The sequence below is a fragment of the Cnephaeus nilssonii genome, assembly GCF_951640355.1.
Source record: "Cnephaeus nilssonii genome assembly, chromosome: 1".
Taxonomy (NCBI): Eukaryota; Metazoa; Chordata; class Mammalia; order Chiroptera; family Vespertilionidae; genus Cnephaeus; species Cnephaeus nilssonii.
The window spans coordinates 10,398,987-10,417,369 of record NC_137072.1 but is presented as its reverse complement, the minus strand read 5'-3'; the positions used below and the strand labels follow the sequence as shown (position 1 = coordinate 10,417,369).

The 18,383-nt window shown below is 38.2% G+C and overlaps 1 protein-coding gene across 1 annotated transcript in view; it reads left to right on the top strand.

Moving 5' to 3' along the window:
- FANCM (FA complementation group M) overlaps positions 1–18,383 on the top strand; it is an 82,147-nt gene that overhangs the window by 48,662 nt on the left and 15,102 nt on the right. Inside the window, exons 12-16 of the mRNA XM_079776012.1 lie at positions 974–1,131; positions 2,908–3,063; positions 8,102–9,995; positions 14,167–14,258; positions 14,357–14,425. Of these exons, the coding sequence (XP_079632138.1) occupies positions 974–1,131; positions 2,908–3,063; positions 8,102–9,995; positions 14,167–14,258; positions 14,357–14,425 (2,369 nt within the window). The remainder of the gene's footprint in view (positions 1–973; positions 1,132–2,907; positions 3,064–8,101; positions 9,996–14,166; positions 14,259–14,356; positions 14,426–18,383) is intronic.

Sequence of the window (18,383 nt, the reverse complement as noted above, 5' to 3'; positions counted from 1 at the left end):
AAAAGCTTGTTATACTATTTGGGAATAGTTAAGACAGAAGTTTTCTGTTTCCTAATTCTGTAGTCTTTCTAATTTTTTTTCTTCTCTCATCTGTATTTGGCCAGAGTTTCTGCTTTATACTGTTTATTCTTTCCAGCTTGGCAATTAATTTTCCTATATAGAGATTATGGAAATCAAAAAGGGTTAATTTACTCTGTTGTGTTTTTTTAAAAGAATATTATTACATTATGCCGAAACCGGTTTGGCTCAGTGGATAGAGCGTCGGCCTGCGGACTCAAGGGTCCCGGGTTCGATTCCGGTCAAGGGCATGTACCTTGGTTGCGGGCACATCCCCAGTAGGGGGTGTGCAGGAGGCAGCTGATCGATGTTTCTAACTCTCTATCCCTCTCTCTTCCTCTCTGTAAAAAATCAATAAAATATATTTTTTAAAAAAAGAATATTATTACATTATTTTCTTAAAGCAGTAGATCTTTTCCACCACCCTTTACTCCATCCCACAATCCCAATTTAAGGCCATCTAAAAACCCTTTATTGTTCTGGGGTCCCCCCCCCCCCCACACACACACAAGCTTCAGATAACCTTTCTAATAACGTTATGATGGAATCATGATACTAGTTTCTATTTGTATGTTATCTGACTGTTTCATGCCAGGTCTTAGACAACAAAATGGAGCAAGTCCAAAAGAAGACAGGAATGAGCCTAGCTATCTGGCTCTGTTCGGTTAATTAAGTCATTAGCAAAGGTTAGCTCCTGGACTCCTAGACAGAAGGATGCATTAATTCTTTCAAAGAAGTGAGAGAAGTGTAGGAGATATGTAGAAGTATGAAGTGATAACTAGAGTGGTTATAGGAAGAATACTATTTTTAATGAGTAGTCAGTGGTTTTAGCAGAGATGAGTAGACAGTTGTGTATATTTTGTGTTTGTCTGGCAGATTTTTTAAACCTCTTTTCAATTACTTTTCAACTTTATAGGATTGAGACAAAGTAATTCAAAGAAGGATTGGTTCTTATCAGAAGAAGAATTTAAATTATGGAACAGACTTTATAGATTAAGAGACAGTGATGAAATTAAGGAAATAACGTTGCCTCAAGTTCAGTTTCTGTCTTTTCAAAATGAGGATAATGGATCAGTAAGTGAAACATGTTTTCCAATGTCCTTCATAGTGATTATGCAGTAGCTTTGGGAGTAAGGAGAATGTTCATGATCAGAATGTCACCTTAAAAATTTAAGAATATAAATAGTTTTTAAGAGATTATTAAAGTCTAAGTTTGTAAAACTTGTAATTTTCTTATATTCTTTATTGTGCATATATATTTATATGACCATGATATATTTACATAAGTTCTGCCTTTTCTTTTAAAAAATATTTTTATTGATTTCAGAGAGGAAGGGAGATGGAGGGAGAGAAACATCAATGATAAGAGAGAATTATTGATTGGCTGCCTCCTGCATGCCCCATACTGGGCACTGAGCCCGTAACCCAGGCATGTACCCCGACCAGGAATCAAACTGTGACCTCCTGATTCATAGGTTGACACTCAACCATTGAGCTACACTGGATGGGCTATTTTGCCTTTTCTTTATTACTTTATGCCATATGAACATTTCTGTATAGGCAAAATGTAAATGATTATGTTACCCTGCGGTATACCATATTTTGACTGTTTCCCTGTTGTGTTTTAGAATTCTTTTTTTTAATGTATTTGAGAGAGAAAGAGAGAGAGGGAGAGAGAGAGAGAAACATCAACTCGTTCCACTTATTTATGCATTTATTGGTTGATTCTTGTATGTGCCCTGACTGGGGATCAAACCCACAACATTGGGGTATTGGAACGATGCTTTAATCAACTGATCTACCCAGCCAGGGCTAGAATTCTTTTCAATATGTTACTAACATAAAATTATACTATCATGCCAAAACCGGTGTGGCTCAGTAGATAGAGCGTCGGCCTTCGGACTGAAAGGTCCCAGGTTCGATTCCGGTCAAGGGCATGTACCTTGGTTGTGGGCACATCCCCAGTGGGTGGTGTGCAGGAGGCAGCTGATCGATGTTTCTCTCTCATTGGTGTTTCTAACTCTCTATCCTTCTCCCTTCCTCTCTGTAAAAAATCAATAAAATATATATTTTTAAAAATTATACTATCATGAGCATCTGTGTACAAACTGGTTTTTATTTTTAGTTTTGAAATTATAATAAAACTTTTATTTTGATGTTATGATTTATTTTGTTTTAAGAACAAATTTTCAGTAAACTTAATGAAAGCCAAGGTAATTTGTCAAAGGTTACTTTTGTACCCAAAATGCCGGAAAAACAACCTCAGGAAAGATTCCTTTTAGAAGATAAATAGTGCTTGAAAAATATGGCTATTCAGGATTTAAAAAAAAATTATTTATTGTTTAAAAATATGGAACACTTCATGAATTTGCATGTTATCCTTGCGCTGGGGCCATGCTAATCTCCTCTGTATTGTTCCAGTTTTAGTATATATGCTGCCAAAGTGAGCACCAGGATTTGTATTTTGTATTCACTAACTGGAAAAGTGAGGAATGGTAGCAGGCACGAAGAATTAGGATTAGTATCACTGAGAGATTATGAATTCCTCCTTATTAGATTATTGGATATAAATAGTAGTTTTGAAACCACACATTTTTCTTAAATATTACTCAACATGGAACTACATAAACAGGAATATGGTCAACTAGTAACTCATGTAATATTTATTTTAAAAATGTATTTAAAGGTCAGCTTTGTACTTTATGAAATTATTTTATTTTTTTCTTCTGAGATTTTAGTTGGAAGTATCAAAATGAGTTCATATTATTTATGCATTAAATGTTTTTTTAAAAATCAGTTTGTGAAATCTAAGTGTTTTTATCACTTTTACTATTTTAAAAATGAATCAAGACTCAAGAACCAACGATTGGAATTCGTCAACTCTCTCTATCTGAATGGAGGCTATGGCAAGATCATCCTTTTCCTACATATCAAGTTGACCACTCAGATCGATGCCATCATTTTATAAGCATTATGCAAATGATAGAAGGAATGAGACATGAAGAGGTAGGTTTTTTCATAAATTTAAAAAATATATATTTTATTGATTTCAGAGAGGAAGGGAGAGGGAGAGAGAGATAGAAACATCAATGATGATAGAGAATCATTGATTGGCTGCCTACTGGGGGTCCACCTGGGCATGTGCCCTGACCAGAAATCGAACCCTGACCTCCTGGTTCATATGTTGATGCTCAACCACTGAGCCACGCCGTCCGGCGAGGTAGGTTTTTATTGTAATTTTCTCTTGCTGGTATGATGTGAAACTAGAATACTTAATCTTTATTCTCCTTAATTTGAAGTCATTATTAAAAGAAACAAGTATTGCCTTGGCCAGTGTGGCTCAGTTGGTTGAGCATCATCCCATGCACTGGAAGGTCGGTGGTTCGATTCATAGTTAGGGTGTATGCCCAGATTGCGGGTTTGGACCCTGCTCAGGAGGCAAAACGATTGATATGTGTCTCTCTCTCTATCTCTCTCTCTCCCACTCCCCCTCCTTCCCTCTCTTTCGCTCTTGCTCTTCCTTTCCCTCTCCCTCTCTCAAATCAATTTAAAAAAGTAAGAAATTAGTATTTATTATAAATGATAGTTGGAATATTTTGTTTTTCTGTATAGCTCCTTGTGATCTCAATAAGGAACCAGTTTTCTGCCATAGAAGAAGTAGAATTAATTAGAGGAAGATTTCTGTAAATATTGATAGACCAGAGTAAACTTTAAAAAAATCTTTGTTGTTGAAAGTATTACATATGTCCCCTTTTCCCCCATTGACCTCTTCTAGCCTACCCCCACCCCAGGTCTTTACCACCCTATTGTCTGTGTCCATGGGTTATGCATATATGCATACAAGTTCTTTGGTTGATCTCTTGCCACCCACCCTCCCCTGCCTTCTCTCTGAGGTTTGATGGTCTGTTCCATGCTTCTATGTTTTATAAATATTTTTCTTTGTTCAGATCATTTGTAGTTGAAGCACACTTGCCACCATTTAAAAAAGCTCTGCAGCATTCCCCAGCCATTCACATATTCATCTTGACCTGGACAGTCCATTTCTCTGCATAACCCACAGAAACTTCAGTCCTTTAATATGAAATGTTCTCCTTTTTTTTTTACTTTTAATTCAAACTAGCCCCACCCAGCACGCTGACTCACCTGCCTCCTTCTTCCTTGCATGTCTACTCCCTTAATTATTGAGGCCTCAGGACTCAGCATCAAATACTCTTAGGAATAAAGCCTCGGGACTGATGACCACAGAGACAGAATTTTAGTCAAAGTAGAGATAACATCTAGGCCTCAGTTGTATTTCAGCTCCAGGCCCAGAAAAGCAGCAAAAACAGCCATGGCTGACATCAGGACTAGGTGCAGTGATCAATGACTCCTACCCTAGAGACCATGGCTAGCTCCCTTCATCATCATGATTAATGATGTTTCCCCTATTAACCCATTGCCTGGAAACATTGCCGAGCTCACCTCTCTCAGGGCAGGGGCCCCTTCCTAAAAATAAACCCTTATGTCTTTGCTGCAAATCCCTGTTAGTGTCTTATTGGGCTTTGGTGCTCACAGGCAAACGAACCCCTTTAGTCTGGTAATGATACTGGACACAAAGGGTCCATTATTGCCTGTCGCCTCTAAGCCAGTAAGCAGATACAAGGTTGAATCTTTGTGAGCATTTATTTATTCTAATTGTCAGTAGCAGAGAGTAGCAGGAATGGCACCTTCAAAAACTGCTCTGACATCTCCCACCAGTTGGCTCATTTTATAGGGATAGGGAAGAAGCTACGTGCAGTGGGGAGGGTGTAGCAGGATGAGGGCTGCAGAGCATGTAGTCAGTGTGTCCACCTCCAGAATCTTGAAGTCCAATGACAAGGTGGTTAATCTTTTAACCATGGCAAACAGCTTATCCCATCCTTGGAATCGGAGAATGGACAGCATTCCTGGGACAAACACCCAGAGGGGGGCCAGTTTCCAAACACAGCATCCAGGTCAGGGTCCACTTTCTTTGATCAAGACAGAACAGGCATGATTAATAATATCTATGAGCATTACTAGTGCCTCCCCATTCCTCCTCACCTCCGCCCCTATCAATAACATATGCTAGCACAGAAGATTTTTAATAGGAACAAGATCCTTTCAACCACTCTTTGCTTTAGGCTTCTAACTTTGTTACCTGTAATGGTCATTTAGAATTGGCACGTGGATGGCCACATCTTATCCAAGGTATGCAATTATGAGTAAATTAATCCTAATCTTCCCATTTGCGTCACTTTGATTTTTCTGCCATTATTGCAATAATGTTTTAAGACATAATAAAATTTAATCATCAAACACCTCTTTACTAGTAGCAGTTGCTGCATTTTTTGTTTTTTTAATATCTTTATTGATTTCAGAGAGGAAGGGAAGGGAGAGATTGAAACATCAATGATGAGAGAGAATCATTGGTTGGCTGCCTCCTGCACACCCTCTACTGGGGACTGAGCCCGAAACCCAGGCATGTGCCCTTGACCAGAATCGAACCCTGGACCATTCAGTTTGCAGGCCGACGCTTTATCCACTGAGCCAAACTGGCTAGGGCAGCAGTTGCTGTTTTCAATTAATGTAATTTGTAATGCTGTTCTTCTCAAGTAAATTAACTTTAATCAACATTGTAATATATTAATTTCAACTTAATTAAAATTAGTTGAAATTCCTTGTCAGGAAGAGGGAGCTATTCTTTATTTTGGTCTTATATGGAAGAACCAAGAAACAAGCAGCATGTAATCTCTATAATAATAAAAGCATAATATGCTAATTAGACCAGACGTCCTTCCGGACAAAGTTGCAGCGGCCAGGCCCCTTGCACGAATTTCGTGCATCGGGCCTCTAGTTGTTTATATGACCCTGGGTTGGGAAAAGGGATCTAGTTTCTTGCTTTTGGATCTAATTCAACTTTATTAGACTATGTTGTCTCAAGTATGGTTTTAAAAGTCAGTGAAAATTAGAGCAGTTCCTTTGGCAGCGGAAGTAAAGTTGTATAAACCCTTGTATTTCTTCATAGGCATTTTCCCATTGAGAAACAAATAGTCTGAAAAACCTAAATACAAGCCTGGGAGTCCATCATTTTGGATTTTATCCATGGCACTCACATTTTGTCTTTGACCAGTCAAACTCATTGCATTTATAGGCCTCTATTGACCAGAGTAAATTTTAATACATGTAATGATTTATTAAACTTTGTAATTTAGGATTTTTGTTAGATGAGATTTATTGAAATGTTGCCAATGACATAGGTCATTTGGTATACCTCTTATATCCTGGTGGTAGTTTAGAGAATTATTGATTCCTTGAGTAGTTTCTTGATTATTATTCTTTGAGAGAGTCAGAATGATGAACCTATTCAAGAGTGAAATCTAAAATGCCTGGGTTAGAATCCAAACATTACCTCTTACTAATTGTGCATTTGTAAGACACTTAACCTCTTTATGCTTCAGATTCATCTCTAAAATGGGGTTATTGTTAATACCTTCTTTACATGGTTGTTGTAGGATTAAAAGACTTGATATGCATAAACCATTTAGAACAGTAACTGGCACATATTAAGTACTCAGTAGCTTGTAGCTGCTCTTTTTATTATCAGTTATTATTCATGAATAGTATATGTAAATAAAGGAATTAGTTGTGAATACCAGCAAAACCTGTGTCATCAAATTAATATATATTTATTTAGTGTCCTCTATATGCCATGTTCTGTTCCTGGCTTTGCGGCTACATCAGGGAAGAAGCCAGATAAAATATTTTGTCAGCCCTGGCCAGTGTGGCTCGGTGGGTTGAGTGTCATCCCCTGTACCAAAGGTTCATGGGTTGGATTCCCAGTCAGGGCATATGCCCAGGTTTTGGGCTTAATCCCCAGTAGGGGGGCATGCAGGAGACAGCTAATCAATATTTCTAGCATCCATGATTCTCTCTCTCTTTCTCTCTCCTCCCCCTCTTTCTCTCTAAAATTAATAAAAACATTTAAAAAGATATTATGTCAGTGGAGAGCATATGCACTACCAGGGAGACAAACATCCTCACATTAATATTTATTGTATTTATTCAAAAAGTGGAGAGTTAATTGCTTAAGTCCCTGAGTAGTAGAGGAATCACGATTAAAGTAGCCTTCATGGGGAAGAGGGAAGGATGAGCCAGGAGTGATGGGGACTCATTTTAAACTTAGAGATAATTAAGACTTAGAAATTCACTATAAGAGTTCTTGGTTGGGAAATTTCTTAAAAATACTCATATGTGGAATCTAATGAACAAAATAAACTGATGAACAAAATAAACTGATGAGCAAAATAGATCCAGAGCCATAGAAGCATGGAATAGACTGAAGATTCTCAGAGAGAAGGCAGGGATGGGGGTTGCGTGGGGAGAGATTAACCAAAAAACTTATATGCATAGCCCATGGACACAGACAACAGTGTGGTGAAGGCCTGGGGAGGGGCGTGGGAGCGGGGTGGAGAGGGTGAATGGGAGAAAAAGGGGGACATCTGTAATACTTTCAATAATAAAGATAAATTAAAAAAATAAAACTGGAAATAAAACAGTCTATTCTAGCCTATAGTACACATATAAGTATCATTATTTCAGATGTTCTAAAAGCTGTTCTTACCTTCAAAAGGAGAGTAATTTAACATATAGACGTGTGCTTTACATTTATATATATTAATTTCTTAAGTATGTATTTTTAGGAAATTAGAATAATTGTTCAATTAAATGTTAGAAGTGAAAAAACTTAGTGTTTATAATCTTTATTTTATGCATTCATTAAATTTGTTCTTTCTACAAATAGTTATCATGGGTCTTCCCCATGTATTAAGTACTGGGGAAACAAAAATATTAATGGATTAAAGAAAGTTATGATAATTTCACAGTCGTTTCATTTATAATTTTATTTAATTTATCAGAATACTTTTTAAGGTATAAGAAAATCATTTGAATAATATTGTTTGGAAAATATTTTAACATACAGTAAATCTCATCTCTTAGAATTGTTTTGCTTTGTTTTCTTGTGACTTTTTCATTTTCTTTATAGGGAGAATGCAGCTATGAATTGGAAATTAAATCTTATTTACAAATGGAAGATGTTAGCTCAACATTTAGTGCTCCCAGGAACAAATCTAATCCTCTTGCCAATGGCAACTTTACTAGTAACAAGAAATATTCATTTACAAGGAATATAAATGAAGGCAATTTATTCTCAATGACAGAGTCTGATGAAGAATGTGCTGAAATTTTTAAACAGACTCTTAGCAAACCTACTAAAATTGCCTCTCTTAAGAGAAAAGCTTCTAAAAAACTGAAAAAAGATCAGCCTAAAAAAGAAAATAATGATGTTGTTATGGATTCTTTAGATACTGATGGCAACTCTGCTGCTGAAAATATTTTTCAGGTAAACCTAAATGATAAAAGGGCATTAGATATAGAGGAAGTTGCTGCCACATGTGCTATTAATGAAAATGTTGTTAATCAGCCATGTAGATTATTAACGGAATGTCAGATTACAAATAAATCTACTAATTCATTTACTGGAAGTTTTTTAGATTCTGGTTATAATAGTTTCAGTGATGAGAAATCTGTTTCATATAGCTTATTTCTTCCATTTGAGGAAGAGCTTGTTATAGCTAGAACAGATGACCAATTTTATAATTGTTATTCACTTACAAAAGAGGTACTAGTTAATGTAGAGAGATTTTTATCTCATTCTCCTCCACCTCTCAGTGGACTCTCAAATTTGGAACATGAAATTACTAAGGGTTCTGCACTTGAAAATTTGCTTTACCCACCCTGCACAGAGTATTTACAAAACAATAAACCTACCTGTTTGATATCACATTCAACTGTCAGTTCTCAACAGAATTTAGAATTGAATTCACTTAAATTTATTAATCATCCTTCTGAAAAAAGTTGCCTTTCTAGTACAACTACTGATAAGATTGTTGATGAGCCCAGCTTCTGTGACTATGATGATAAAGTACGTAAAGATGTTGAAAATGAAACTTTAGTAACCAACAATCATACTCAAATAAACACAGGTCCTCCACAATACTTAGTTGAAGAAAACAATTGTGGTATTGATAACAATGGGCTTCAAGTATTGTTCACGGATCAGGATGAGAGTTTACCACTATTTGAAGAAGATAATACAGAATTTAATGAGATGAGCCGTTCTCCCTCGAATAATGAATGCAAATCTTTACATGTGTCAGACAAAACTTGTATAAACAAAATGGCACTGGTTTCTCAGTTCTTAATTTCTGATGAACTTTTGTTAGACAATAATTCTGAACCCCAAGATCAAATTATCTATGATACTAATAGTAAATCTCATGAAGATTTGACAGGTATACAAGAGAAAAAACTGAAGAGTGATGAATATGTTCTTGACTGCTCTAAGGATTTATTTTCTGTTACCTTTGATTTAGGATTTTGTATTCCAGATTCTGATGATGAAATATTAGAACATGCATCAAATACAAATAAAACTTTAGATGATCTACTTGGAACATGTTTAGATATCAAGGAGATAAGTGATGCAAATTATGTTTCAAATCAAGCAGTAATAACAGATCATGTTGATAGTTCTAGGAGTAGAACCATTACTATCTCATCAAGTGAAAATAAGCAGAGTCCAACTTCTTCACGTTTTCCGTTGAGTATAGCAAAAAATAAACAATTTATGTTGCCTGGTTATTCTCAGTTTTCTTTGCCAGTAGGGGAAAAAGTTATGAGTACACCCCTTTCTGAATCAAGAACATTGAACTCTAAAAAGAGAAAGGAAATGCCTTGGACACTAGATTCTATTAAGGTAAATTCACAAAGTTTCAAAGAAACATTGAACTCAACTTTTGATGATTCAGGACTTTTTATAGAAAAGGCTAAAAATGGGGAACAAATCAATCTACATCAATCCTGTCATTCTGCTGGAGGTAAGATTTCATCTTTCTAGAATAAATTACTCTAGATAAACTTCTATAATTTTTCAAAATGTAATTGCTCAGTTTATGGTGTGTTGAATTATATAATTGATGTATTTTATATTTTTAAAGTTGATGCTTACTGATTATGTTATCTATGTATATATTTATGGCATATATGCCATTAGAAAGGTATTACACTGTGAAATATAGAAGTGTAAAATTTGGCCCTAGCCTTTGACTGTAAAACAAACAATTGTGTGACATACACATTTGAAAAGATACCAGTAAAATGTGTAAAGAACTACTAAAGGAATAATAAGATAGTGGATGTTTAGGAGATACAGAAAATGTCAAAATTTTGAAGTGGATTACATTTTTTAAATGTAAATTTTCATTTTGGCTCCTTGGGAAAATGGATATGTTGAAAGTAATAAAGAGAGAATTTAGATGTTATAAAATAGTGGGGAAAAGTACAAGAAGGAAAGTGTAAGATTTTGAGGGGATAGTGTAAAGAAGAGGGTTTATATAACAAAATAGTTGAGAAGTAATACTAATCGGAGGATTGAGATAAGAGCACAGAAATTCCTGGGGAATCTGCATTTCTGTGAGCTAATTCTGCATAGTTACAGAAAAACAAGAAAATACAGTGATAGATGCTGTAGTTAAAAGGAAAGCCTTCTGGAATTGGTTATTATAACTGAGTCCTGCATTTAATTCTAGCTGCCTTAGAAGATAATGAAAAAAGAAAAAGTTGGATTGTAGAGTGCTCATTTGTAAAAAGGATTTATTCCAAGTTTATCTGTCTGGAATAGATGTTTTATTGTCATAGAGTATGAAGAGAAATTTACTATGTAAATTTGTGTTAGTTTTTTTTTCTTTTTAAAAAAATATTTTAAAAATGTTTTTATTGGTTTTTAGAAAGAGAAGAAGGGAGAGGGATAGAGAGATAGAAACATTGATGAGAGAGAAACATCATCAATTAGGATCAGCTGCTTCCTGCAGCGCCCCCACTGGGGATTGAGCCCGCAACCAGGGCATGTGCACTGACCAGGAATCGAACCAGTGACCTCTTGGTTCCTGGATCAACGTTCAACCACTGAGCCACACTGGCTGTGTTAGTTTTTTATTACTGTGTAACAGATTACGCCCCGAAATTTAGTGGATTAAAATAAACATTCATCTCACAGTTTCTATAGTTTAGGAATTCAAGAATTTCTTAATTGGGTGGTTCTAGCGTAGGATTTCTCATGAGGTTATAATCAAGATTTCACCTGTGGTTGCAGCTATCTGAAGTCTTGACTGGGCATGGATACTCTGCTTTCAAGAGGGGTTGTTCAATGTGGGGAGGGGAGATAGAGGCATATAGGAATCTCTATTCCATAGCAACTCTAAAATCCAACAGAAGTGGGATTAGAAGTTCTTTGATTAAGATTCAAAGCCTGGCTGAAACCGGTTTGGCTCAGTGGATAGAGCGTCGACCTGCGGACTGAAGGGTCCCAGGTTCGATTCCAGTCAAGGGCATGTGCCTTGGTTGCGGGCACATCCCCAGTAGGGGGTGTGTAGGAGGTAGCTGATCGATGTTTCTCTCTCATCGATGTTTCTAACTATCACTCTCCCTTCCTCTCTGCAAAAAATCAATAAAATATATTTTAAAAAAAATTCAAAGCCTGGTAATAACTCTCCATGGTTCTTTGTTCTCTGGATGCTTGGTAGCATCCTTTTTCACAGCACCTGTGGAGTTTTCTCAGCATACTTCCTTTTAGTAAAAATTTGGTAATCCAAAGCCCTCTTTTTATTTTGTCCTATCTCTGCCACTTTTAGTTGTAGCTGGCTGTGTTTCTTCCCATATAATTCTCACAAATTTTTGCATTTCTTGTGAATCTTATTGGGATTCATTCCATTAGACACTAGCTTGCCCACTAATCTTTTGGAGCTAAGTGTTCTACCTTGGGCTTCTGCTGAGATGTCTAGAGATAGTTCTTTAATCTTAGGAGGTCTATCTGAGAGCATCTGTGATAAACATTCCAAAGTATTTAGAGGGCTTTTTTATCTGACTGAATGGTACTCTGAGGAACCACCTTTGATCTTTCATAGGTCTTAAAGCATATACAGTTATACCCTCAGCTGCATCTGAACAGTATTTTCCTGGCAATCCTCTAAATGATATCTTTGCCTGGAAGATTTCTTAGTTTAACATGGTTTGCCAGCTCAAGAATTTTCAAAAGCCAGGAAGTTTGTTTCACATTTAATAGTTCTTTCTTTAGCTTATTTCTCTCCTCTTGCAATTTACTTTAATAGCAAGAAGCACAGATGATACCTTAAACATTTTATCTAGAAATTTCCTTAGCTAGATCACCTCATTCATTAGGTACATTTTCTACCTTCTGTGTTACTGAAAGGTTACTAAACTTTCTGGCATTACATAAAGGATTCTCTTCCCTCCATTTTCCAGTAAGATTTTCCTTACTTTAACCTCTCACACGTAGCCATTGAGCTTCCTAGAAATTGTTCCTACACACAATCCCTTTGAGTCTCTCTAAGCTTTCACCAAAACTCTCCTCAAAAGTTCTTTCAAGTTTCTGCCCCTAATCTAGTTCTAAAGTTCCTTACATTGTTTAGTTATTTGGTATGGCAATTCACTGTTTCCAGGTATTGCAATCTGTATTATTTCTCTACTGCTGCATAACAAATTATCCTCCTCCTCCCAATTTAATGGCTTAAAACAACAAACATATTTCTGTAGACCAGAAATCAAGAGTGGCTTAGTGAGTTGTTTTGGCTCAGGATATTTCATGGAGTTGCAATCAAGACGTTGGTCCGGGATGGAGTTATCTGAAGGCTTGGATAAGTTTGGAGGATCACATTGCTCTTGGTGGGAGGCCTTGGTTTCTTACCACACAGGCCTCTCCATAGGAGTTTCTCTTAAAATATGTTTTTATTGATTTCAGAGAGGAAGGGAGAGGGAGAGAGAGATGGAAACATCATTGATGAGAGAGAATCATTGCTTGGCTGCCTCCTGTATGCCCCCTACTGGGGATCAAGCCCACAGATTTTAACAGGAATGGGTTTTAAATTTTCTTCCATATCTAGTACTACAATTCTAGAAAATATGATTCTTTATACTTGAAATTAGAAGGGGAAAGAATTTTTTTATTTTTAAGTATATTTTATTGATTTTTTTACAGAGAGGAAGGAGAGGGATAGAGAGTTAGAAACATCGATGAGAGAGAAACATCGATCAGCTGCCTCTTGCACACTCCCTTCTGGGGATGTGCCTGCAACCAAGGTACATGCCCTTGACCAGAATCGAACCTGGGACCCTTCAGTCCGCAGGCTGACGCTCTATCCACTGAGCCAAACCAGTTAGGGCTGTTTTTTGTTTTTTAGTTACATTTTGCTGATATCTTACCAATGTTTAATTTCATGCTTGTGCACAAAAGCATATGAATATGTACATATATATGCTACATACATACATAAAAGGTCTTTATATATATTGTTTTATAGCTTGCATTTTCTTGCTGTATCTTGTTCAACTAGAAAGAGAATAAGATAAAAAAGACAGGAAGATTATCATAGATTTTAGAGATGAATTCTAAAACCATCGACTAATAGAATTATGTTTTATACTCTTCTGGCATCTTTTCAGTTATATTTTTAAAAAATGAACCTGAGTCAAATATGTTTATTAGCAAGAGTTATCATCTCTTGCCCTAACCGGTTTGGCTCAGTGGATAGAGCGTTGGCCTGCGGCCTGAAAGGTCCCAGGTTTGATTCCGGTCAAGGGCATGTACCTTGGTTGCGGGCACATCCTCAGTAGGAGGTGTGCAGGAGGCAGCTGATCGATGTTTCTCTGCCATCGATGTTTCTGACTCTCTATCCCTCTCCCTTCCTCTCTGTAAAAAATCAATAAAATATATATTTTAAAAATTTAGAAAAAAAAAGTTATCATCTCTTAATTTTCTTACTGGTACTGTTTTATTTATTTATTTATTTATTTATTTATTTATTTATTTGGTCTCTTCTCATGCTGATTTTTTTTTTGGCCAAACTTCGTAAAGCTATTTTTTTTGAGAGTGACAGAAATAATTCTTATTTACCCATCAATAAAATAGATAGTTGTCGTTGGATAAACTTAAATCTATTGACCAGATTCATTATTTTTAAATAAATTTTATAGATGAACAATTCACAAGCAATGAAAGTGAAGGTGATGAGATTTTCCAAAGAAAGAGTAAAAAAGCAAAAGGAAATGTTTTAGAATCCCCAGAGGTGAGTAATTCAGTAATTACAATAATGTGACCATATAAAGGCTTTTTCTTTCTCCTTATGTCTTTTTATTATTTTTACCTTTTACTTTATTTATCTAGGATCAGAAATATAGTGAAAATGATTCTCCGCTTCATGCTGTAAAAAAGCGCAGGGTTCCTCCAAAGAAAGTAAGTATGTAAACAGATGATGTATAGATAATGCATAGTAATTCAATTAAAATAAATATTACAAAAATAACGTGTATAGGTGAACATAGGTACATATGATCTTACAGGAATGTAGTTAGCAGGAAAATGGATTATAAATACTATTATTAGAATTTCTATTTTAATTTTATACTTGTTTTAAAAACTATTTCTACTTTTGTCAACACATGTTAGCAATTCAGCAGATGTTCATTAAATACTGTGTATCTACAATGCGAGATGCTGGAGATACTACAGGCAGTCCTCGGGTTACCTCGAACATCGTTCTACGGCGCAACGCACTCGCATGGAGCACATACACAGCAGTAATGAAGTGAAACAGTAAAAAAAAATTAAAAGAAAGATAATAATTCCTGACCTTTACTTGTGGTATATAAATAATAAAAAACATAAAGCACATTGCCGAAACCGGTTTGGCTCAGTGGATAGAGCGTCGGCCTGCAGACTCAAGGGTCCCAGGTTGATTCCGGTCAAGGGCATGTACCTTGGTTGCGGGCACATCCCCAGTAGGGGGTGTGCAAGAGGCAGCTGATCGATATTTCTCTCTCATTGATGTTTCTGACTCTCTATCCCTCTCTCTTCCTCTCTGTAAAAAATCAATAAAATATATTTAAAAAAACAAACAAACAAACAAAAAAAACATAAAGCACATATGTACATACGTCGAAATGACGGAACTTTTTTTTTTTATAAATACTGTAAATGGGAGATGGTGACGTAATGACATAACCACAAAACAACGTGCGTCGAGTCCAATGTAACCCAAGGACTGCCTGTATAATGATTATATCCTGGAACTGTCTTAAGTCACCTACAATCTATTAGGAGAGGAAGATAAGTAAATGGATAATTTTAATATAATCTTTTAAGTCGAATGATAAGAAAAGATAACCCCTCAGACTTTGTGAATTCTGGCAAGCTTCTTGAAGTTAAAACCTTATTAAATCTTAAAGCATATGTGGCCTTAGGCAAGAGAAGGAAGAAGGGAAGGCATTGTCAACAGAACTTGAAGAATGACACACATCTGGAAACAGCATCTCTTTATTAACTGGACTGTACTACAAAGAGTGCCAGGAAGTGAAAACGGAGAAAAATCTGGATCCGTTTTTACAAGGCCTGATTCTTTCATTTGCTTACTGAATGGCTTTGAAAGGAGGAAAAGGAGTCCAGTATGACTCTGGTGTTTGGCTTGGGCTCTTTGGTAAATGTGTCATAAACCTAGAGACTAGAAAGAATTGAGTTTAGTGTGGAATATGTTTGAGTTTGAGGTTTTTTGTTTGATAGTGAAGTGTCTGTGTCTGGCAAGCATTGGCGACTATGAATATGAAGTTTAGGTAGGAGGCAGGTCTTATAGCTAATGATACTCATTTGTCATCAGTTTATAGCTGGTAACTAAATTTTGAGATTAGATAATCTTGTATATTTTAATTCGCTAATGAAATCTAGGATACTTTGTGCAAAATTAATTAAAAATACAATCAGTTCATATTAATTTTTATACTTATATAAAACAAGAAAAGTCACTTTTATACTTATATAAAATAAGAAAAAGTTTTGATTTATGAGAAATGAATTAAAACATTGATGTAATGAATCCATTTTAAACTAAAATTATTCCTGTTAATTGAAATGTTATTGACAAACTTTTTTTTGAGTTTTTTGATTGGTTTTATATTAGTCTGTAAAAGATACAGTGATAGGCCTCCCTAGTCAGAATTTGTTTTTCTTATAGTAGTTCTTTGGTTTGAAAGGACTCCTGTATGTTTGGTCTGATTTTGATACCTGTATTTGTAGACTTAACTAGAGGCCCAGTGCATGAAATTCATGCATGGGTGGGGTCCCTAGGCCTGGCTGGCGATCAGGGCTGATCAAGTTCCCTGCCTCCCCACCTCCTCCTTCCCTCGCCACCCATGTCTGCCGCCACCCACCCTTGGTTCCCTGTCCCAGCCCCGGATTGGGTGATTGGGACCTGCAGGCCAGGGGGAGGGACTGGGCAGTTGGCCAGCAGGCCCCAATCAGACAATTGGGGCCTGCTAGCCTGGGGGAGGGGCCAACTGCCACTGTGGCAGGCAGGCAGCGGGCCGATCAGGGACTGCATCGGAGGGGAGAGACCTGGGAGGTTGGCAGCTGGTCCCAAGGAGGGAGCTGGCCCCTGGCCCCCCTAGGAAAGGGGCCACATCCACTGCCACCCACCCCCGTTCCTCGTCCCAGCCTGGGGGCCCTGCCGGCCAGGGGGAGGGCCCGGGAGGTTGGCTGGCAGGCCCTATCAGCGATCAGGGCTTGTGGGCTGGGGGCAGCTCCTGCATTGAGTGTCTGCCCCCTGGTGGTCAGTGCATGTCATAGCGACCCGTCATTCTGGTCATCATCCGTCATAACGGTAGCTTAGGCTTTTATATATATAGATTATATTTTGTGAAGTCTTCAGGATCTTCTAAAGGAAACAAGTTTTCATCAAATACATTTGATGTAATTGAATGAATATTATACTAGTATTACATATACAGACAGTCCTTGGGTTATGTCGGACTCGACATACGTCGTTTCGTGATTATGTTGCCGTCTCCTATTTATTTATAAAAAAAAAGTTTCGTCATTTCGACGTATGTACATATGTGTTTTATGTTTTTTATTATTTACTAGAGGCCCGGTGCATGAAATTCGTGCATGGGGGGGGTCATCCCTCAGCCCAGTCTGCACCCTCTCCAATGTGGGATTCCTCTCACAATCCAGGACTGCTGGCTCCCAACCGCTCACCTGTCTGCCTGCCTGATTGCCCCTAACCGCTTCTGCCTGCCAGCCTGATCACCCCCTAACCCAGTGATGGCGAACCTATGACACATGTGTCAGCACTGACACGCGTAGCCATTTCTGATGACACGTGGCCGCTGAGGCGGCCGCATGCTGAGGATGAATCATTTGCTGCTCCTGAGGATGAAACATTTGCGACTAGAGTCAGACTCTAGTCTCAAATGTTTCATCCTCCCCTATTAGACACTCTGTGCTGGAGGTCTGTAGGCCAAAACAACAGAAGTCCGGCACAGAGCGTCTAGTTCTGGGACTTCCGGTTAAGCCGGGATCTTTGCCCTCACTTCTGCCGGCAGAGCAGGGAGCAGTGGAATGCAGCGGGGGACGCATCTCTGGGGGCCCTGCCATTACCAGTAACCAAATAACAGTTAACCACAGCAACCATTATCTACTGTTTGGGGTGTCATGGATTTCTAATCCATCATTACTGAGATAAGTGAGGGGGAGGCAGGGAGAGGCGAGGGTTTGTGGCGTGCTATGGGTGCCGTTTCCCGCCATTAGAAATAGCGGCAGCCATTTTAATTCACATGAGGAACACCATCTTGCTCCATAGTGCAGACTCCATTTCACCACTATTACTGTTGTGCATCCTTATTAACCCCTATTTCTGCTTATTAACCCTGCCCTTTCCTAAAAGACAGTTGCCCCCAACTGCCCTCCCTTGCAGGCCTGGCCCCCCCCTAACTGCCCTCCCCTGCAGGCCTGGTTCCCCCCAAATGCCCTCTCCTGCAGGCCTGGTCCCCCCAACTGCCCTCCCCTGCCAGCCCGGTCACCCCTAAGTGCCCTCTCCTGCCGGCCTGGTTGCCCTAACTTTCGTCCCCTGCAAGCCTGGTCCCCCCCACCCCCCACCAACTGCCCTTCCCTGCAGGCCTGGTCCCCCCCCCCCCAACTGTTCTCCCCTGCAGGCCCGGTCACCCCCTAACTGCCCTCTCCTGCAGGCTTGATTGCCCCCACTGCCCTCCCTTGCAGGCCTGGTCCCTTCCAACTGCCCTCCCCTGCTGGCCTGATTGCCCACAACTGCCCTCCCCTGCCAGCCATCTTGTGTCCACATGGGGGCAGCCATCTTTGACCACATGGGGGCGGCCATCTTGTGCGTTGGAGTGACAGTCAATTT